The following is a 23,676-nucleotide window of genomic DNA, read 5'->3' on the forward strand; positions in this document are numbered from 1 at the left end:
GTCTGGAATTCGAAAAGCACTGGTTCAAATTGGGGGGAAATTTAACCGGGAAAGGTTCCAATCATTTCGGATATTTTGGGAACCTGCGAAGATAGGATCGAGGGGTCGAAAATCCAGGACGCACGATTGCGTGCGGCGACAGTTTTAATGCATTAATTAGGATAAGACGCTTCGGTAAGTGCACGATCTCGAGGGCCATGATTGAAAGCTTTTAAGAGCGGCGGAGAATCGACACGTGGCTGTACGTTGGGGCCAACGAGGAGAGTGCAATCATGTCTCATAAATGTGCATCAGTAATGGTCATCAAGGGAAGTAAAGTCCGAAAAGCAATAGGCGTTTCCGCTTCTTCAAGGCCGAGGCCCGACCAAGAGTTAACAGTCGGCGACCTCAGAAGCGAGGGGGCAATGTTTGGGCCCAAAATAATATTGTTGGGCCGAGCAGCAGGATGTGCTCGACCCAAGGTTATGTCATACTATGGGCCGAATGATAAATCCCGGGCCTATTGGCAGGGTCGGTCAAGTCCTATCCTAAGTAATCTAGATAAATAGAAAAGGTCGAGGGAGTCCTGGTGCGACTAGGATTCCCGACCGGCTAAGAATAAAGCCTCGAAAGGAAGGAAAATTCAGAATCCCAGTAGGAGTAGGTTTGTTCGAGTTAGAGATGAAACGGGACAAGGACTCCCACTCCAAATCAGAATGCGAATCGGTCTCAAGGAATGGGGTGCTATAAATACAAGAAATCATGCAACAGAAAATTCCCTTCAAATCAGCATACAATTGCCCTGCGCGAAACCTCTCAAAGACCTTGAGATTTTTCCTTTTCCTTTTCCGCCGACACACCTTCAGTTTGGATAAACAGCACTGTGGAGGCACCCGGCGAGCATCTTCAGTTTAGATAAACAGCACTGCTGCCGCAGAATCAGCCGATCAAGAAGCACCTTCATTTTGGATAAACAGCACTGCGTCGAGGTCGACCGGTTACCTATCTAAGTCTCGGCTGAGAAGGGTTTTCGAACCTTTGTTGGCAGAGGTCATCTTGCTAAGCCTTCTCGGCATAGTCAGGTGTTACGAATTACATTGATCGGCGTACTGGACGCCGAGTGATTTTATGATTGGATACTCGCAAGTAAGTTTCAGGGTTCGGCATTCCGACGGCCGAACTACGTTTACCATTAAGACATACATCACATTTGAGTACCTGTGCCCATATAGTTTGGTCTCGATTCGGCGTGCTTATACTCTTACGAATATAATCACAATGACCGAATCGGGCTCCGACGATTTGTGAACTCCGCAGAATTAGTAGCCTTGTCTTCAGGCTATAGAACCCAGAGACCGAGAGTGTTCCTTCCTCAGTCGCAATCGCAAGATAGAGAAGTCAACGACGCGCTCAACGCGACATCCACAACGTTTACTCCTCGGCCAAGCTCGGCCGACGAGTTGGCACGCCCCGCATTCAACCGAATGACGTAGTTAGCTTGTTAGTTACTCGGCCTGCGCGCCACGTAGGTTTTGTAATTTTTAGAGTCAACAGAAATCAATACGGGCTGATTGCAAATTTGCAATTCTTGTGCTTTTGTGCTTTGCACGAGTGTGGAGAAATTTGGGAAATAAGAGATCTGGAGAGGGAGAGTATCAAATCAAGAGGGGTCTTTGATTTTTCTGGGTTTCAAAATAAATAACTCAGCCACCTCCCTCCACCCTCATACCCAACAGCGACAGCCACGAGTGGTATCACCTCCTCCATCTTCAAACTTACTTTCGCATGTTGAAGTAGCACCCAAAACACCACAAGCAATGATGGGGGAGCGGGGAGGTTACGGGAGGGGTTCAGCGGGCCTCAAGGTGGCTCCGATGGAGGTGGTTGTTTCTGCTGCTGTTGGACGTACGCGTCTTTGATTTCGGTCGCTGCAAATCGATTTTGATTTCGTTGCAATCTGATTTCAGATGGAGTTGTGGGCATCTCGCTTCGGCACTAAAGGCTTTCGCCACGGCCAGCACCTAGCCTTTTAGAATCTTAGTTGTGGGTTTTTTTTTATGTTTATTTATTTTACTTTTTCTTTTAAAGTTCAATTTTATTTTTATTTGTTCAGTTCACCTGGCTAAATAGATTCACATGTGTCACGCCATCAAACTAACAACAAATTTAACAAATAAATGATAGGGACCAAACTGATATGCAATGATACATTTCGAAAACTATATTGATTGATTTTCATATTAACAGACTAAAATGACGAGTTGCATCAATTTTTAAAACCATTTATGATTAAAAAAATCTAAATAAAAAAATACAAGAGTCGTTGACAATTCAACACGTATTGTGGGACTGAAACTAGAATACGACGACGTTTTGGACTACAAAGAATGGTACAATTTTCGCGGATCTAATATAATTTCAACACGAGAATGAGAGAAGTAATGAGGGTTTTACCCTTAAAAGCAGGAACCCATGACACATTGGCAATGCTACTAATTAAACCCCCAATCAACTCCAAGTAATGGGGATCCAGACCAGGTTAAATCCGTAACTTCATCAAATACTCTTGACTTTGTACTTGTAGTAGTAGTAGTACCTACTGACGTGAGCTCCTGTGGCTTGAGCTATGTTAGACTGGCAACTGGGAAATCATCTTATTTTCATCAGCTCATCCCAGGTAGCATTTCCAAACCCGATTCCTCGCCGGATGGAACCATGTTTAGATCAGGCAGCAAGAAGGAGTTATCCCGGGCCAGAATAGCATTGCTTTCAACGCAAGAATCCAATCGCGGGTGTGGACGTGGAGGCAAATCCCAAGGAATGTAGCAGGCAGTGGAACTAGAAGAAGCTATTCTCTCATGGGGTTGGCTGGAAATCGATTTCCCTGCTCCGTCAAAGTTTGCACTCAAATTCCTCGCGGAATGCAAGTTCAGATCAATCTGCAACGACAAAAGAGGATCGAAAGTTGAGCGAAAATCCGTACAACTATAATTTGGTCCAGTAGAGGGATCAAGGAAGGAAGAGTAGAATCTGTGTCTCACCTTGATTCTCTTAAAGTTGTCATTTTTGGCTATTTGCTCCTTGAAAGTTGTTTGTAAGGTCGCTATTTCCTTTTGCAGATATGTCCTTTCCTTCAACAACGAACTTTCCTCCTCTTTTAGCTCAGCATATGTCTGCAAAATTACAACCACGTCCATGTCAAAAAACAAAGTTCCAATACGCCAATTACTAGTTCGATACCATTTTATTTTATTTATTGTAAATATATCGCTATATTAAAAAAAGGCCCAATAATTATTAAATCTATATAATTATATTCCCTTGAATAATGTAGGTGGACAAAACAAAATTTGGGGTTTAGTGTTTACCTTCTTTCTCCTTGCCCTCTTGGTGCCAGTGGTGGTGCTGGTGGATTCATATGTAGCATTGCCCTGAAATTTCGATGCAAAACACACACATCGGCATATAATCCCATCAAAACAAAAAAATAATAAAAAATATGGCATTACATAAAACACACAGAATGTCATATAATATAATCAATTTAAAACTTGAAGTAGGATGACCGACCACATCATTAATATAACCCGTCTTACAAAAACATTAATGGCACGTGTAGGTACCATAATCGAAAACCAAATGCAAAATTGAATTTCAATTACGAGGGATTCCTTTATTTACCTAACATAGAGGAATCTAAATTTTCAAAATTTAGTATCGCCCAATTCCATATTGATCCCATCCGATGCGAGAGCTGCCCGGATCAGAATATCTCACAACTGTATCCACTACCAAGCCTGCAATTTACCAGCTATCCACCACCCTAGTGGATAAAGCTTCCCCAGTTCCCAGTGATGAGTAAACCAAAGCCCTTGGAATTTCACATCATCAAAAATCCACGTGGCCACACATGAGAAGCTCCTTATTATATTCCTCACGTGACTTTCCTTCGCCATGGCCCTCCTCCAGTGATCCTATCCAATCCCAGAGTCCCCACAAATACTGCCTCATTGCCTCTCTAACAACTCCAATCTATTTACCCAAATTCCCCTCATTAAAATAATTAAAAATTAATTAAGATATTTTTAATTAAAATTCCACTTTTCTCGCCAAACAACCCCAAGACCGTCAGATTCGGAAAACCCAAAGGTACAATTCCCCAATCAATGGCCGAAACCAACTGAGTTCAATTTTCACTTGTAACGAATTTAAATTACATTATTGCTAGTTCGTTATGAGGTTAAGCTCACCCGTTTTTCCTTGGCAAAGGTAATATCGTTTATTAAAAAAATAAAAAATAATGATCCAGCTGGACCCTGCACCCTCGCCACACTGGATGATTACACCAGCAACCCCCACTAACAACGCCACAGCAAACCGAAACGCGGACCTATCCCTAAACAAAAACTCACGGGACCCTACATGCTTTAAGATGGCCCCCCTCACCACCACACCCAACCCCCATTTTTCCAGTTGACCGAAATACCCCTCCCAATGCCCCCTTACCATTCTTACTTTTGACTCAACGCGAGACGCGACTTTTGTCTCGAGCAAAAAGGATTCAGACGAGAAAAGATTGCCGTGTAACGGAAGCTTCCGAGATTCCACACTGCGGTAAGTCTAGGAATTGACGGAAATGTCCTTGGTTAGCAGGAACAAGGACAGGTTTTTGGGAGGGTAGTTTGGTGAATCTAAACACAAGAGTGGACAGGTGACCGGCGAAAGAAGCTAGACGAAAACGTCAGGAGGTTTCGATCTGCTACTTCACGTGAGCAAAATATGAAAATACACCGGGGTAGGACCGGGGCATGGGAAAGAGGACACAAAAGCTACACCGTCCATGGCAGCCATCGACGGTTGACCCTCGGTGATCGGCGAGCTAACAACTGAAAACAAGAATCTAATAAAGAAACCGAAATGACGAATTTGACCTCGTCAGCGTTAGCGGCTCGGGAGACGACAACCGAAACGCGATAGAGGAAAACGGAAACGTCGGTTTTGAAATCGTGAGTATAAAAAGGAAAAAATTGGCGAACAAGGTAAATAAATTAAAGGAAGAGGGACAAAATCGGTAAAGTGAAAAGTAGGCACGAAATGTGTCGTCCCACGGCCACGCGAAAAGCCTCGGAAACCATAACGAAACTCAGGCTCTCCGCTAACGGCGCTGCTCAGCAGAGATATTCGTAAATACGAACCGCCGCCGGTCGCCGTGGGTATTTCGGTCAATTAATAAACAGACTCGAACGTGGCCTCACACACTGCGGGCAGAGATCAGCTAGCGGGAAATCAAAAGCACAAAAATCGAAGAGCACAGAGAGAAAGTGAGAGAAAGTGAGAGAAAGAGAGAGGGACCTTGGATCTGGGGCAGCTAGACTCTTCGAAGCCGTCGGCGGTGGCGGATGGAGAGCCGGTGCCACCGCTCCATGAGAGAGGCGTCGTTGGGCTGCATCTAGTGGTGGAATCGGCGCCGTTCTTGCCGCTTCTCCTCTGATGCGAGACGTCGCCGTCGAATCTGGAACCGGACGACGCCGCTTTGGAGCGTGGCATCCTGACACCCCACCTGAGCGTCAAAAGAGACTGCGACATCGGACACGAAGGCCCCGCCGCCTGCGCCTGCTTGAGCCGCAGCAGTAGCTCGACGACAAGCACGTCGTCGGTCATCGCCGCTCTCGTCCACTCCTCTTTGACCACCATCTCTGAAAGTACAAACCCAGAGTCCTAGATAGAGAGAGAAGGTTTTTAGAGAGAGAAGGGAGGGTGGCGGATGAGAGAGAGAGATAGAGAGGAGATGCGGGGGTTTAAAAATATATATATGCTGGTGGAGGAAAGTAGGAGTTGATTCTTCCAGTTTTTCGCTTTTTGTTTCTTCAATTTTTTTTTTTTTTTTTTTTTCAGGGTGGGTCTGTGTGATTCTGACTCTTTTTCTTCTCATTCTTTTCCTTTTTATTTCTCTATATTTTCAAATTTCTTCCTTTTTTTATCAGTCGGGTCCCACCGGGTGACGTGTGGGCGCTGACAAGTTTTCATGTTGACATGGGCTTGGTTATTGGGTTTTATTCCCATCTTTTTTTGGGCCTTCGTAATATCCATTTTTTAAAAAGAAGGGATGTGTTATCCACGCATTTCTTGATAATTTCTGTCCGTAGATCTTTTTTAATTCATCCGATCCAACTGCTAAAAATTAACAAGGTGTGTGAGAAATTAACTGGGGTGTATGGATATCACATCCCAAAAACAACACTAATGAAAAGGGTTTGAAAACTTTGAGTTTTAACTTTTGAACGCATTTGTTTATTAATACTTGATTTGAATAGTGAAATTTATATATTTAGTAACATGTAGTGATTCTATAATACTAGATTCACATAATTTAGGCCTAATTTTACGTAAGTATCGATTATTTGTTAATTACACTCACATTAAGAATATGAAAGAAACTTACCCAACCCAGTCCGCTTAAAAATCGTTTGGGTAGGATGGTTTGCTTATTTTCTTGAGTGGCAATTAGTTTGAACAATTCAAACCCAAGCTTATTGAATTCACGAACGCTGCTTTGAAGTCTAACCTGACCAACTCGTACAATTCCCACACCCAACCTCTATAATAACTTCACAAGTTTCATACACTCCTCAAGTTTTAAAATGTTATTATTAAATATTTGAATGTCAAGTTAATATTTGAATGTTATTATTTCTCTTTTTCTTCCTAATTTTTAATGTATTAATTTTATTTTATTATAATTTTTATTTTCATTTCATTTATCCTAATATATTTTATTGTAAATATTTAGATAAATTAATTTTGTTATACAATATATTTCGATGTACTTTGTCATATTCATTTAGGTACATTAAATTCATTGTAATACTTTTTTGTGCATACATTCAGGTACACACATTTCAGTACATATATTTCGATAAAAACATTTAGATACATTAATTCAATATAATACATTTTGGTACTAACATTTCGGTGCATACATTTTGGTACACACATTTAGGTACATTAATTTAATATAATACATTTTGGTGTATATATTTCAGTACATACATTTCGGTACTAACATTTAAATACATTAGTTCAATATAGTGCATTTCGGTACTAACATTTAGGTACATTAATTGAGTCTTTGAAGTTCGAAGAATGTTAAATAAAATTGATAAATTAAAAAACTCTTTTTGGGTCAAAAAATAAATTAAAATTTGTATATTAATAAATTTAAATATTTAATGGAAGACATTAAATGTAACATCCCACATCGCCCAAGGGAGTGATCCTTAAATGTATATTCTCATCCCTATCTAGCACGAGGCCTTTTGGGAGCTCACTGGCTTCGGGTTCTGTAGGAACTCCGAAGTTAAGCGAGAAGGGGGCTAAAGCAATCCCATGATGGGTGACCCACTGGGAAGTTGCTCGTGAGTTCCCAAAAACAAAACAGTGAGGGAATGGTAAGCCCAAAGCGGACAATATCGTGCTACGGTGGTGGAGCGGGCCCGGGAAGTGATCCGCCCCGGCCGGGGATGTGACAATTTGGTATCAGAGCCTAACCTTGGCCGCATGTGTGCCGACGAGGACGACGGGTCCCTAAGGGGGGTGGATTGTAACATCCCACATCGGCCAGGGGAGTGATCCTTAAATGTATATTCCCATCCCTATCTAGCACGAGGCCTTTTGGGAGCTCACTGGCTTTGGGTTCCGTAGGAACTTCGAAGTTAAGCGAGAAGGGGGCTAGAGCAATCCCGTGATGGGTGACCCACTGGGAAGTTGCTCGTGAGTTCCCAAAAACAAAACCGTGAGGGAATGGTAAGCCCAAAGTGGACAATATCGTGCTACGGTGGTGGAGCGAGCCTGGGAAGTGATCCGCCCCGGGCGGGGATGTGACATTAAATAATATGCACATTAATTATTTTGAATTAAGGATACATGAAGGGATTATAATCAATATGTAATATAACACTAGGTTTGCTTTAAATTTAAATCTTCTTGAAAGATTAAAGTTAAAAAAGCCCATAAAAAATCATTGAAAATCCAAAGTTCCAGATCATTCATGGATTGAAAATCCAATGGTTCACGAATTGCCACGATATATACCAGTTTGTGGCCCTTGGACTAATGCAGCGGTCTCCACAACAACCGAAGCTATCGGCCTACTCGCTTAGTTCACGGGTGTATTGCATGCGCCAAACAAAACAAATATCCAAACATGGTGAACGTCATTTGGCAATGCTAGACTTCAGATGCTTGGACTCTTGAGTGGGCTTTGTTTGGCCCACGACTTGACCTTGCCAATTTGGACAGGTGAATGAGGGTTTATAGGTTGGAATGCAACTTTAGGGCCCCTTGCCCTTGCCCTTGCCCTTGCCCTTGCCCTTGATGGGTGGAGTTGCTCTTACAATATACATGGAATGAGAGAGGTCTGGTGTAGGGTCAAGTGTCGTCCCTTTCTTTGTGCCCATTTCTTCCTTTGGTAGGCAGCCTTCTCAAGGAAGGTCAAACATGTCTATAAATAGTGGTGATGTGGCTTCTTTCTATCCAACAAATAAATATCTTATTCTTCTAGTTAAAGGGTCTCGAGTAAATTGCTGGTTTTTTTCTTGAACTTTTACTTAGCTTTCAATTTCCCAATTGAACTTTTTAATTATAAAATTAAGGACATAAACTATTTTCTTTGGCCAATTTTAATTTTCATTTATTCCATCCAAATTTATGCTAAATTGAAGCATATGCACAATATGTGAGGGTAGTTCGATCGCTTCATTCTTTAAAATAATTGAAACCCTATATTTCTACAATGTCAACCTATAGAAATCTGTGTGATTCTATAGTTTTTTGTGTCTGAAGGTCTAGCGAATTGACACTTTTGTACTCAAGGGAGAGCCACGTAGTGTGCAAGTGATAAGAATTAATGTTAAATTGGATCAAATCTAAGAAAAACTAAAGGGAAATTGGCTAAAAATTAGTTTAAGAAGGAAATCAAAATTTAAATGACACTTCAAGAAGGAAATCAAAAGTTAAATGACAGTTCAAGAGATAAATCGACAGTTTACTCAAGGATCCCTTCATTTAATGGTAATCTATTAAAAGAGCTAACCACTTGAAGGAGGTGGTCATCCAGAAGTGCTGACCACTCACGAGAGGTGCCCATCAGCCTTAACCACTCAAGCCCTTACCATGTTTGCCTATGTGTCTTAAACAGAATTACAAATAAATAAAAAAACAAACAAACAAAAAAAGTTACCAATGGCCTTAAGCTAAAAGAACTCGAGTTTAAACTCAAAAAAGACCATTTTATACCTTGAATAATTAATTATGAGAATAAATAGGATAAAAGTTCAATGCATGTGGCCACTTATAAACTATGTAAGTGATATTCTTCTCCACTTTTAAAAGTTTTCGAATCCAGACAATGAGTAGAATACATTGTCGTAGACGACGAGTTCACGTGTGCATTGCACGCGCCAAACAAAACAAATATCTAAACATGGTTGACGTCATTTGGCAATGTTGGACTTCAGATGCTTGGACTCTTGAGTGGGTTTTGCTTGGCCCACCACTTGACCTTGCCAATTTGGACAGGTGAATGATGGTTTATAGGTTGCAATGCAACTTTAGGGCCCTTTGCCCTTGCCCTTGATGGGTGGAGTTGCTCTTACAATATACATGTAATAAGAGAGGTCTAGTATAGGGTCAAGTATCGTCCCTTTCTTTGTGCCCATTTCTTCCTTTGGTAGGCAGCCAAGCCTTCTCAAGTAAGGTCAAACATGTCTATAAATAGTGGTGAGGTGGCTTCTTTCTATCCACCAAATAAATATCTTATTCTTCTAGTTAAAGGGTCTCGTCTTCTAGTTAAAGAGTCTCGAGTAAATTGTTGGTTTTTTTCTTGAACTTTTACTTAGCTTTCAATTTCCCAATTGAACTTTTTAATTATAAAATTAAGGACATAAACTATTTTCTTTGGCCAATTTTAAATTTTCATTTATTCCATCCAAATTTATGCTAAATTGAAGCATATGCACAATATGTGAGGGGGTAGTTTAGTCGCTTCATTCTTTAAAATAATTGAAACCCTATATTTCTACAATGTCAACCTATAGAAATCTGTGTGATTCTGTAGTTTTTTGTGTCTGAAGGTCAGCGAATTGACACTTTTGTACTCAAGGGACAACCACATAGTGTGCAAGTGATAAAAGTTAACGTTAAATTGGATGTAATCTAAGAAAAACTAAGGGGAAATCGGCTAAAAATTAGTTTGTCTTTGATTTTTCAATTAAAAATTTAAGAAGGAAATCAAAAGTTAAATGACAATTCAAGAGATAAATCGACAGTTTACTCAAGGATCCCTTCATTTAATGGTAATCTATTAAAAGAGTTGACCACTCGAGGGAGGTGGTTATCCAGAAGCGCTGACCACTTGGGAGAGGTGGCCATCAGCCTTAACCACTCGAGCTCTTACCATGTTTGCCTAGGTGTCTTAAACAGAATTATAAATAAATAAATAAACAAACAAACAAAAAAAGTTACCAAGGGCCTTAAGCTAAAAGAACCGGAGTTTAAACTCAAAAAAGACCATAGGGCCTTAAGCTAAAAGAACTTGAGTTTAAACTCAAAAAAGACCCTTTTATACCTTGAATAATTAATTATAAGAATAAATAGGATGAAAGTTTAATGCATGTGGCCACTTATAAACTATGCAAGTGATATTCTTCTTCACTTTTAGAAGTTTTGGAATCCAGACAACGAGTAGAATTCACTCTCCTAGACGACGAATTCAATACTAAATCATTACCACTGGCTCAATGTTTGACTTAACCGAAATCCATCACTTGCTAAATTTTTGGATTGTGAAACAGCAGTAGAAAGTTTTCAGTTGTCTATAAAAGTTGAATGATTTCCACTGAAATTTTTAAACCGACACGCTGTGTCTCCAAATTTAATACTAAGTTTAGGACTTGGATCGTAATTTGGTTGATGTTTAGAGTCCAATTTTCAGCTTTCAATTCTAAGAGAGTGTTTAGGGTCTGGCAGATTTCACTTAAGTTTAAAGCTGCATCCCAATTCCCACCGACATCAAGTGACGAATTTCTGGGACCAAAAGGGCGCAGAAAAAAGGGGTTCATAGGCACCTGCACCTGCTTCTGCTTTTGCTTTCGACAGCTGCAAGCCAAAGTGCTTTTTCCCCAGCTTTCCGAATTTCATCATTTGAATGCGTCCAGTGAAAATTCAAGCCAGGGAACTTATTGTCTCGTTGTTTCTTTCGTTTCTTCAATCCAAATATCAAATATCCAAAACAAGGACGGAATCCAATCACAAGATAAAATATATTATAGTAGAAAAATAAAACAACTCGACAAAGGTAAACAAAATTACATGGAATTTAAAACGAAATTTGACTTAAAAACTTGGGGATATACATGTAGAAATATACACCCTAATTTTAGAGATACAGCTCCTATTCTCCATCTTCTTCTTAAACCTAAACCTAATTAATAGAAAAGTTTAACTAAAACAAATTGAAAATTAAACGCTAAACCAGACCGACTGTATTATCCCTGCACACTAATTATCCAACCCATAAATTAAAAAGGAGAAAAAGCGTTAGATCCAACTGCGATTTCCTCCATCTTCCCTTTGAAAAAATAAGGGGAAGAACGACAGCCACACATCTCAAAATTGAGCCAAAATCCAAGAATTTACACTGCAATTTGGCGGTCCACTGCTGGACGGCGACCCAACTACAAATTCAGCCGCAGAAGCTTCAGCAGCTCGCTTGCCGCAGCATCGGTGTTTGTGGCAACGCCCTTCTTGGCGAAAAAGGATGGCAGAGGCAGAGAGCTCGGAGGCGGCGAGGCTATGCACGACGACGATCCGGCGTAGAAACGGGCAGTCCGGTTCCGGTCCGCCTGTTTGCTCAGCTTGGGAACCCGTTTCGGTTCCGGGCCCATCCGGTTCGTGTTTCCGAGATCCGGAGCTTGGGGCTTGGGATTCTGCTTCTGTGGCGGCGGAGCCGGCACTTGGGGCTTGAAATTTTGCTTCTGTAGTGGTGGAGCCGGCGCCGTTTTGGGGATTTCTTCGCCCCGCTTGAGGATTTTGACCTGACCCATGACAAGGTTTTGGGGGACCGGGAATTTCTGGACCGGGCGGGGAAGGTTATTGGGCCGGTTGGGCCTTCGGTTCTTGCCGTCGGGCTGGGGGCGGCTTGGGCGGCCGAGGCAGCTAGGGTTAGGGTTCCGATTGAAATTCGTTACTGACTGGCGTGAGAGTGAGTACTTGAGGCAATCCTTGGGACTGAGAACTTCAACAGCCATCTGAGACCACAAAAAATTACAGATCTGAAAATTCGAGCTTTCTAGAGAGAGAGAGAGAGAGGGGAATTTACAAAGATTATCTGTGAAGATTGAGGAGAAGGGAGGGTTTGATTTTTATAGGGGAAGAGACCTAAAACTAAAAGTAAAAGAAGTTCCAGAGGCGGTAGCGTGTGTGACCCACTTGCCACAATTTGGGTAACTATTCCTATTCCCTTAGTAAAATGGGTTTTCCCATTCCCATAATATAATTAGGTTTTTAGGGAAAATGTTATTTGCGTAGATGATAAGTTTTGCGATTAAGGTAGTACGAGTTATGAGCATCTTTCGTTATCACTTATTTATCGTCAATGGAAACCTGACAATTTGTTATCCTATCTCTTAGACCCGAAAAGATAATAATGTATTGAAACAAGTTGCCTCAAAGTGTAAAGATTTTTACAGTTTGATTTACTTACGTCGGGATCCTAATAATGACAGTTGATTGAAACCAATTGGTTCGGAATACAAATGTCTTCAAACCAAAAACAATATATTGAGTTTGTACATCTTTCATGTCATCACTTTCTTCCTTATGACAATTTTCATTGTTGGATAATCCTTTTCAATGTCCAAAAGGTCATTGCATGTCACGTTTGTATTGGTAAGAAGAATAAGAAAAATGTTAAGGAGACTATTTTAAATTGGTCTTCCATCAATTTTTTATCACTTCACAGTTTAACGTCAATTCTCGTGCTAACATTATAAAACATTGTACCAAAAACATGAGGTGGCTGATAGGAGCATATTTATGCTACTTAACTATGTTGTTTCCTTGCATTTAGATAGTTAACTACTACTTATTATAGTCTTTTAAGCTATTTTCGTATGTTTTTAGGTCCTAATGGCAAAAGGAGCAAGAAAGTGCATTTTGGAGCCATTTGGAGCAGTTTTGGGCATGGTTTGGATAGCTTAACTATGGAGCAAAGTGGATGGACGAAATTGAAGTCAAGAGAGGCTAGGAAATGCTACAAATCTGGAGAAAGAAGTTCAAATGCAAAGAAGATAAGGAAAGAGCAAGAAATAAGGAACCTTATCTAACCTTATCTTATCCTATCCTAACCAACCTTATCCTTTCCTAAATCTAACACTATCCTATCTTATCTTATCCCAAATCAGTTTGTGCCTTAAATCTAGCTATTTAGAAGGGATTAGTTATACATTTAAACACTTAAACTCATAGTCTAGAAGCCTAATCCCTTGTGTGCCACATATAGGTCATTCCTTGGAGGTTTCGAAGTTGTAATTCATATCCTACACCTATATCATATGTCCTTATCCATTTAGGTCCAGAAATCTGCCCTTTATCCCTTCTAGAAGTCTAATTTCTGCCACAAAATACCTAGTTTCTAGAAGCCCTTAATTTCTGGCGAAAATTCCCTATCCCTTTCCCTTTTGGTTTCTGCAAAGACTTAACCCTTTTCCCATTGGATTGTGCAATCCTTTTCCTTCATAAATTGTGCATAAATTAGCCTATAAATACAACCCTATGCCGCACCATTCAAACGATCCATTCACTCATTCATTCATTCATACTTTCAGCCATCAAACACCACAATTCACCCTACACCACCCTAGTGCCGCAAGCAAGGAAGGAAGGAGAAGAAGACTTGTGCAAATCTGCCATCCAAGGGAGTGCCGTGCATGCCATTGGAGTGTGGAGTGTTTCTAGGTGTATTCTATCCTTAGTTTTAGTTCAATGTTTATGTTAATTTGGTTTTCAATTATGATGAACATGTGGAATTAATTTCTTTTTAGTTAGAGGTGAATTCGAAGCCATGATTATATGTTTTATATGAATTGATTATATTCAGTTATTGTTTCTTGAGTCTTGAATGTGATTTGCTTATCTAAGTTATTAAAACTTGTTTATGTATGTTGGTTGAGGGTCGACACTTAATTTGCTTGCATGAATTTGATGCTAGAGTATAAGGGAGTTTCAAGTAATAGTTATTTACTTATATTCACAAGTAGTGGAGGTTGCTAGTCACAATCGTGTTAAGTAAATCCTTGGTATGAGTCTCATGCGTTTCATGGTGATGAATGCCTTTGTCAATGCTTATGATTTTCATAGAACTTAATGACTTTTGACATGTATCTCTATCATGCATTTCATATAGAGAACTTGAGAAAGCTAATTTGGTTGCAATGCGTATTCCATCCAATTCAATAAAATAAGGAAAATCTGATGGTTAGTTGTGTGATGCAATTAACTTGGGGCATTGTCATTCATAGTCTAAAGGAATAATAACTGGAAATTGGTTCATATGCATATATCATGTGTGGAGAATGACCCTCTAACTAGCCTTTCGCCCATTTAAGTCACCCAAAATCATTTTTGCAAGTGTTTAATTCAAAGTTTTTGTTTTAAGTTTTAAATTCGTCAAAAACAATCCCTCTTTCATTTAGTCTTGTTATTTGAGTCAAAATCTGTTTTCTTTTAGTCTTTTGAGTCAAGTTAAGTCTTATTTTCGTCAAAATCACTTGTTAGGTCTAGAATTGAGTATTTTTGAGTGTTTGCTGCTGTTTTAAATGTTTTGAGTCTATAGAGTCTAAATTAATGTTTTTAAGTTTTAATTGTGTTGATTAGCATCCCTAGTTAATCCCCGGTCTAGAACGATCCCTACTTACATATCTACTACAATTGTCACAAATAGGGTTTAATTTGTGTGTCAAGTTAATTTTCACATCAGTGGCAAAGAGTTCATAGAATCCCACTTTTGAGAGTCTCCTCAACATTTCTCAAATTGTAATACCGATATAGAAGCTCTAATTTGTTAAAAAAAAATTATTTGACTCCACAGCAATCAATATTAACTCCCCAAGTTTTTATTTTTATTTTTTGCAAAAGAGGATTAGATGGTGGCTTCGTTATGGCAATCCACCCTTCCAGAGGTTGGAAAGATTCACAGAGGCATTTTAGCCTTCCCCTAGCCACGGTTATGTAATTCACTAGCACTAAGAATCGAACCAATAAAGTGTCGTGTTGAATACGAGCTTAAAATTTGTCCCCCACTACTGGAGAACCCCATGATGATTTTTTTTAAAATTTTTTTCCTAATTAATAGGAATATTAATTCCATTAACTAGAAATAATTTATGGGACAAAGGGTGACATGTATCGAATTCTAAATTATTAGATAAATTAAAGCGTAATGCTAGAAAAATCATCAATTTAAATTGCATTTTATAGTTGGCAAAAAAAATATATATTTGCTACATTATATTACGTAGTTATTGATGATTGAATTATTAATTTTAAATGTTAATTAACGTGTTTATTTTTTATTGATGACACATCAAATAAGTTATAAATGTAATCTAAAAATTTAGTCTACCCAAAATTGATCTCTGTAGCATTAGTCAATTAGAAAGTTCGAAATGGTAATGTTCCTTCTTTTTTTTTTTTTTTTAACAAACAATATTATCTACACTAAGGGGAGGAGTATGCTTAACCTCACAATGAGTTAACAATAATGTGGTTCAAATTCATCTTTAACTATGCTTAGCCTCACAATGAGTTAACAATAATGTGGTTCAAATTTATCTTTAATGAGAATCAAATTTAAAACATCTCACTTACAAATGAAGATAAATACCGTTAGACCGTGCCGAAATGGTAACGTTGAACGTAGGGAGTGGGTAGTGGGCACTAGGCAGTATGCCAGTATCGTTCACGTGTCTAAGGCGCGTATAGCAAACTTTTTCCGTTTTTGTTTTTATTTTTCTTTTTCGCGACGGGATTATTCATGGAAGCCGTTTCTTTTCACGAAGGATAGACGGTCGTATGTGACGTGGGTTCGAAACCACCGGTTGAAGGATAATCCACGACCGCACTTATTGCGCCTTCATTTTGAAGGGAATTACGTAACTGCCATTATGTTTCATGTTGACCCTCTGTCAACCACTTCAACTCATACGAAAAATGTGATATGTGGGAGAGCGTCAAAAGAGAAGCCAAGACACATCTACGTAAACCTATTAATAAATAGAATATTCTTTGTCAATTAAATACTAAGAAAATTATTATATGTTCTCATGTATAATTGTGAGAAAATATCAGGAACGAAAATTATACGCACTATAAAGTAATTTCACACGAATAAAATTTTGCTATTTTTTCTATTATGACTAACATGTCTTCAAAGCATATCTCTAATTAAAAAAAAACAAAAACAAAAGCGTTATATTTCTCTCCAACTTTTCTCTCCTTACGTATGTTGTCACAACATGTATGCTTCAACCAATTCATTTGTAAGTAGTTTATTTATTTTATTTGTATGTATCCTTGCATTGCATTGGATTGGACATAGACCATGTTGTATCTAATTTATTTAATTTATTTGTATGTATCCCCTCAAAAGTGCTTCAATTCATTTCACAATTGGATAAACTTGTAGTCATTCCATCATTTTGTTCTGCCTCTCGGACCCTACAAGAAACGATGGTTAAGAGGAAGTTTAGCGAGAAAAAGCTAAAAAAAATGGAAGATAAGTTATAGGATGTGGAAGGGGACATCGACGAAGAGAACACTAAGTATAATATTCTATTGTAATATTTGGAATTTATGACAATTAATTTGATGGGTAAATTGCGGTTTGACCCCCTAAACTATTTTTTTGGTAAATTAATCTCATGAACTATTTAAAATTCGTCAATTAACCCCTTACCGTTAAATTGTGTAATCAATTTCTTTAAATTCAAGGGCAAATTAGTCATTTCACCATCAATTAGCTATATCCACCAATAAAATTTTGGCACATGAACACTGAATAATTAAAAAACATATATCAAAATGAGAAAACATAGAAAAAAACAAACCAAACATTTACATAACAGACCATCTCACATTGTCATTACACATTATTTGTTTTCAAATGTTATAAGTTCATTGGTGGTTATAGTTGACAAGTAAGAATTGATGAAGGAAAGACTAATCTTTCTTTGAATTTCACAAAGTTGTGGATGGAATCTACCAACAAGGGGTCAATTGGCTAATTTCAAATAGTTTAGGGGGTTAATTTACCAAAAAAATAGTTCAGGAGGTCAATTTCAATTGGAGTAATAGTTCAATGGGTCAAATGGCAGTTTACCCTAATTTGATTGGTGTGGGATACATGATAGATATGTTTTGTCCATCAATTTTTGTATTTGTTAATCAATCGTCAGTTATAATCAATTTAAATAGGGATGCTATCTGGTAATTAGATTTTTACTACTTAGTACAACGGTCTAATGATATTCCTCTTTACTTGTATGTGTGAGGTTTTAGATTTGATTTTTGCCAAAAGCAAATTTGAACCATATTATTGGTAGTCTATTGTGAGGCTAAGCCCACCTCATTTCCCTTAGTGGGAGTAATTTAGGAGCGTCTACATAGTGGATAAGCACAAATCTTAAAATTTTAACTCATGCAATAATAATAAGTAAGGTGACGGGCATTACCACCACTTGAAGGTGGTGATTAAAAATACACAATTTTTTTTTCTTACATTTTCAAATGGGTTGGATGATTTACATCCCAAAGTTTTGGCCCGTTGGACTTCAAATTTGGCTTTTACAGTTATAAATTAGTTATTTCAATATAATTTGCATTCTTCATTGGAGATGTTCTTGTAACCAAATTCACCAAATATGGGTAGAAATGATCGTAATATAAATGTTCATTATTTGGAATTGTTATTTAACAATCTATTTGGAAAGTCAATTTTGTCACAACTTCATGTAATTTCAACATTACTCATTAAAGAAAGAAAAGGAGAAAAAATTTGGTTTGAACTTTGACCTTTGGTTTTCAATTCAGATTATATGGGTCAACAGTCAAAAATTTAGTGAGTCTGTTTGACTATGGCTTACCGAAGCTACATAGGGGCAAGGAGTGGAGTCCGCCCTTCCCCTCACCGTAAATCAAGCCCAAGAACGGTGTTTCTGCTCCTCTGGTCAGGTCGAAGGTGATCAAGTTCCTCTTTTTTTTTTTTTTTTTTTTTTTTTTTTTTTTTGTGAAAACCAGGCCAAAACGACGTCGTTTTGGTACTGGTTCAAAAAAATTTAAAAACTCCCTTTAGTGGGATGACATCGTTTTGGTTATTGAGTTAAAAAAAAAAAAAATTAAAGGAGACCACTTGTCCCTCGTTGCCTTCACTATTCTAGACCCCATTCCTTCCGACCTTCAAAACCAATTGAAGAGTAGCAGCTCCCCAAATCCCAACTGCAACATCCCGTTAGCCTTCCTTGCTTCCAAAGTTCAAGCCACCCCGCAGCCGCCAGCTTCCAAGCGCCATCCTTTAGTTTGGTTGGCCATTTCTCTCCAAATTTTTAGATGAAATCTTTAATTTCTAAATTTATATTATCCCTAACCCTAATTCATTATTTAATACAAAATGTTGTTTAATTTAATAGAATCATAAAGTAATTGATCAACATGGTTAATGACCATTAATTATGGATTATTACAGTGTTCTAAAAATCGGCCTAGGCACTGCATGGCGACCAACTGTCGCGCTTAACTCCAAATCGGCTACCAAATCGGAGAGCACATTAGGCGGGCATTGGACGGGATTAGGTGGGACTAGACGGAGATATGCAAGTCTGGGCGGAGCTAGGCAAAGTTGGGGGGAGACTAATCAGGCTTATATGAAGAAGCTGGAATCTACAATTTTTTCTGTTGCAGAGTTGGCTCCGAGAAGCAAACGACTCTGTTCCAAACCTTACTTTGCATGATTCAATTAAGATGGTCCCACCATCTTTTATCTAGGAAAATGATCTATAGCTGTAGCCTACACATTTTCTTTGAATGGTCCCCACCATTTTTTTTACTACTTTTTATACCCTTTTCTTTTTCCACTCTTAACCCCGTTATTACTTTTCATTCTTTTTTCATTTTTTTGTTGTAATGTTTTATTATTATTTTTTAGGATCATACCATATGTATTTTTATTATGTACTTAAAATGCTCAAGCTCTCGCTTGAAAAAAGAACATATTATTTAATGTTTAAATTTGATTATCTTATAATTCTAAATGAAATTATGTATATTTTATATATGAACAAACACTTACTTATACGATATATAATAAATTTACTTAAATCCGTTGAATATGTCGTTTTAAATTGTGAGCTTGTTCTACATGTGTCATTCTACAATACTCCTCACTATGGTTATATGACATATATGCTTAATGTGTTTTTAAATTTTGGACTTGTTGGATTTTTTTTTTCTTTTCATTTTATCATTATTTTATTATCTTATTCATGGATTTCATATAAGTATAATTTTTTGTAAGTGTCAATATGCACTTATTTATAGGATATACAAGAAATTTATCTAAATCCGCCTAGGCCGCCTAGACCCCGCCTAGCCGCCTAGCGTTTTTTAGAACCTTCGATTATTGATAAGAAATTCTATAATTATTGATGAATGAAATTGTTATTTAGGGTAAAAATTGAATTTTTGATTATGATTAATTGATTATTGATATTGATTAATTCAATTTTTGTTTATTGAATAATTTATATGATTATTGGTATTGAATAGTTGAAATTGTTGGTTTAATTAGTTATTAGTCATATTGTGACAGCCCGTTCCGGATTTTCGAACCGTAGGGGTGAAATGACGATTTTGCCCCTATTATGGTTGTTTCGTTGTGTGGTTGTTTTTGGGTGTTGCTTGGCTGGTTTTGGACCACACACATTCTCCCACACCCCTTCACCCTTTTCCCTGTCCTGTATCCCTGTCCCGAGCTCTCTATCTCTCCCATTTCTATCCCCATATGTACGGACACAACCAAAACCATCCAAACCTTCACAGATCGAGGAAACAAATTACATATTCGTGATCGTGAGGTCCGTAGGAGTTCAACCATACCCATTTCAGGTAAGGATACATTCGTTTTCACGTCGAACTCGGGATACCCCGATTTGGTCACTGTTCATGCACACGTTAATTCTTGTGTTTTTGGGAATTTCAAGCTTGTAGGAAGCTTGGTGAGGTCCTTAGGAGGCTCGGGGTGGTTCGTTTGAAGGTTTTGAACGTCGGGATCGTGAGTTACAAGCTTGGCCGGAGTTGGTGGTGTTTTCCCGACGAGATTCCGTGGATTTTAGTGCTTGAAAGTGATATGGATTTGTTCCTCTTGTTGTAAGCTTCATTTTGGTACCAATTTTGTGAAATTTGGTTGAAAAACGAAGAAGTTACAAGGTTTTAAAGTTTTCCCGATTTTCTGGCGTTGGCGACAGCGCCGGAGCTTTGCCAGAGAAGATGATGGAATATTCCGTCAGTTTGGACAGAATATTCCTAACGGCGTTGACGGAATCTGTCAGAGTTAACGGAATATTCCTGACGGCGTTAACTGACGTCGTCAGTGTGCCAGGCACGTGCCTGCGTGTGGCCGGCACGTGGGAGCGCGTGCGGCGTTGAAAAATTATTTTAAAAATATGGGGATGTTCCTGAGGTTGAGTAGATCACGTTGGTGTATTCATACACCCCATTTGAGCATTGTATGAGAAGTTATTTCATAAGGTTGGTTATGTGCTTTAAAATTTAAGTTTTTATAGTTGTTTCGCATATAGGTGAGACCTATCCCGAGGACGAGCACGGTCACTCGAGGCAAGGGGGTTACGACCCTTCTACATACCAGTGAGTGGGCTTTTGGTTTTCCGTATATACCTATATACTTATACTTTTCCCAGAAAGTGAAATGAAACGTTTATTCGTTTATATGCCATGCTTATTGTTTGCCATTTATTTACGCATTATTAGTTGCATATATATATATATATATATATATATATATGTATGTATGTATGTTGGTGCTGCGGGTGCACAAGTAAGTGCCAGGTGAGTATGGTTTATGCTTATATTCAGTAGTGGTTTGAGATGCATAGAGAGCTCATAACCTACACTCCCGGTGTTAGTGCTCCCGCCCAGAGTTGGGCACAGTCCTTCACGTGATGTTCACCTCCCGCACCACATGCTCATCTTGGATCCAAGTTAGGTGCACAGTCATGTCGTACAGACCACTTTAGGTGGTTCTGACTCGTAGGTGATCTGCGATTATTCACCCAGCCTTCACGTGATCGTAGCACTCGAGCGTACTTATTATACACCCAGTCCTGTTGTACAGACCACTTTAGGTGGTTCCGACTCGTGTGCAGGTATAGTTAGTGAGATGAAGATTTGAGCTCTAAATTCAGCCGTACAGGTCACGTTAGGTGACTCCGGCTGACAGATTACATGGCATTGATTTGACATTCCTGAGCACTTGCATTCTATTTAGAGACATTTGACATGGCATATTTCCGAGCATGATTTATATATATATATATGTGTATACTCTATTATTCTGGGAAGTATTCAGGTTTTACGGCGAGGGGTTAGAATCTTGTTTATGAAATGGTTTTTGAAAAGCTTTGTTTTTGCCCACTCACACTTTTGGTTTTACGCCCCTCCAGGTTCTAGTTGGCTAGCACTTTTGGTGGCTCCCCAGAGGATTTCCCCGGCATACCTGACAGATTATCACCAGTGTAGGACCACCTTTGGGTGTGTTTTTGTAGCGTTGTTTCTCCTGGACTGCATTAGGTCTTCGTGCTCTGAACTTTGTTTTTCACACTTACGCTTGCACATGTATGTTCTTACGTTGTGTAAAGCTGTTTTTCTATTTATTCTTACTTTTACTATTATTTTATTAGCTTCCGCACTGTGCACATGGTTACGTCACTTCCACGTGACGGCCAGCATGCCCTGATCTCAGTCGGGGTGTGTCACATATAGTATATTCTACTCTAAGACTATGAATCAAATAATTTTTTTTCTTCGCATTATATAGTTAATTAATATAACGATACTATAATGAGCCTATTATGCAAAGTTTTCATGGTATGAAACGTTGCCAGCAACTATTGTAATTTGTTTGTATTGATAAATCATGGAAGACATTACTATAAAAGGATTTGATTGCTGCAATTTTTTTAACCTTGCACTCTTTAAGTTCGCCTCTACCCCCGATAAATCATGGCTTCGCCACTGTTATGATCGTAGGCAAGGTGAAATTTCACATAACTTTTCTGGGCTCGAAATGAGTGAATAACTTTGGTTTGTCACCATTTATTCCTCTTTTTTTAAAAAGAAAAAAATAGTCAAAATCAGTGCAATGAAGGTTACGAATAGGGCTGGGATATCGAACCGAAAACCATGCCCCGATTCCCAAACCAAAGTTTTCGGGAATCCCAATTTCAAGATTGATCCCAAATCAAATTTTGGGGAATCCCGAAATAGTTTCGAGATTTCGGGACAAATCGGGAATCCCGAACAATTTTGGGCTTTTGGGCTATTAGGCTGAAACTTGACATATTGGGCCTTTGTCCAAAAAAAGGTGCTTCAAAAATGAAGACCCACTTGACTCTATATGTAACAAGCCATATGTACCAAAAAGATGCATCAAGCAGTGCACAAGGAATACACCAGAAACAGAAATATTATATCTCAGGTCCATTAAAAAGATTAAGGGCAACCATAAATCAAGATAAATGAACCATTATGGTTTCCACTCACTAAATCAAAGATCAGTGCATGATAATGTTGTATTGGTTCTCTGTGCTTGGCTGCAAGTCCCGATTTCACAGAGAGAGTTCGAGGAGGAAATAAACGAATTATAGAAGAACCGAATGATTAAAAACCCCAAATCCAAAACCTTAGAATTCAAATGCCCAAATTAAAAAACGAATTGAAGCCACAAACAGACTTTACCACATCAAGATTACTTGATGAAGACAAGAAGATTACCTTAATGAAGAGACAAGTACAAGGAAGCAGATGTGGCTGTATTGATTATCGAATGCAAAGGAAGTTGTCAAAAAAAAAAAATGGAAGACTGGATGTAGTGTGAAGGTACAAGTGGAGGTCGAGAGAGAGAGAAAGTTAAGGAGTGAATGTGGGTTTGGGGCCACGTGCAGAGTTTCAGTATTTCAGACTCAGATACTCTGAAAGTGAAGGTGAGGACCGTGAAGTCGCTGAGACTGAGAGAGGGTTTCATTTTGAATCTACGGCTAATATTAATTCCAACCAATCCAACCGCTTATAATATCTAAAAATATATATATTTTAACTTCGGTTCGGTTTGGGATTAGCGAAAAAGTCAGATTGTGAGATTGATTCTCGTACTGAAATTTCGAGATTGATTTGGGATTGGGTATTGAAATTTTTGAGATTTTCGATTTGGGATTTTTTCAGTTTGGTTTTGAGATTTTTTCATTATGATTTGAGATTTTTGATATTATTTTCCACCCCTAGTTACGAGTCTTTTGACGAAGGGACATGTCTAGTTTGTAATTAAACTTAAACCTTGAGGGCCATTATTAAGAG

At 38.5% G+C, this 23,676-nt stretch overlaps 2 protein-coding genes across 2 annotated transcripts; both read right to left on the reverse strand.

Annotated features, from left to right (window-relative positions):
* Nucleotides 1-2,329: 2,329 nt before the first annotated feature.
* LOC137718438 (uncharacterized) lies at nt 2,330-5,827 on the reverse strand. The gene is made up of 4 exons (XM_068457988.1): nt 5,332-5,827; nt 3,348-3,410; nt 3,021-3,152; nt 2,330-2,918 (listed from the first exon to the last, which is right to left on the reverse strand). The coding sequence occupies exons 1-4, from the start codon at nt 5,671-5,673 to the stop codon at nt 2,643-2,645; spliced, it is 813 nt and encodes a 270-aa protein (XP_068314089.1). The 5' UTR covers nt 5,674-5,827; the 3' UTR covers nt 2,330-2,642.
* A 5,884-nt stretch (nt 5,828-11,711) lies between these two features.
* On the reverse strand, nt 11,712-12,284 carry LOC137717075 (uncharacterized). The gene has a single exon (XM_068456388.1). It carries the CDS (start codon nt 12,282-12,284, stop codon nt 11,712-11,714), a length of 573 nt encoding a protein of 190 aa, XP_068312489.1.
* Between the last annotated feature and the right edge of the window lie 11,392 nt (nt 12,285-23,676).

This window comes from Pyrus communis, chromosome 15 (genome assembly GCF_963583255.1).
Source record: "Pyrus communis chromosome 15, drPyrComm1.1, whole genome shotgun sequence".
NCBI lineage: Eukaryota > Viridiplantae > Streptophyta > Magnoliopsida > Rosales > Rosaceae > Pyrus > Pyrus communis.

Coding starts and splice junctions, on each gene's coding strand:
- LOC137718438 (XM_068457988.1), bottom strand. CDS start 5,673: ATGGTGGTCAAAGAGGAGTGGACGAGAGCGGCGATGACCGACGACGTG. Junction 3,153..3,347: donor AGAGGGCAAGGAGAAAGAAG/GTAAACACTAAA, acceptor GTAATTTTGCAG/ACATATGCTGAGCTAAAAGA. Junction 2,919..3,020: donor ACAACTTTAAGAGAATCAAG/GTGAGACACAGA, acceptor TTGTCGTTGCAG/ATTGATCTGAACTTGCATTC.
- LOC137717075 (XM_068456388.1), bottom strand. CDS start 12,284: ATGGCTGTTGAAGTTCTCAGTCCCAAGGATTGCCTCAAGTACTCACTC.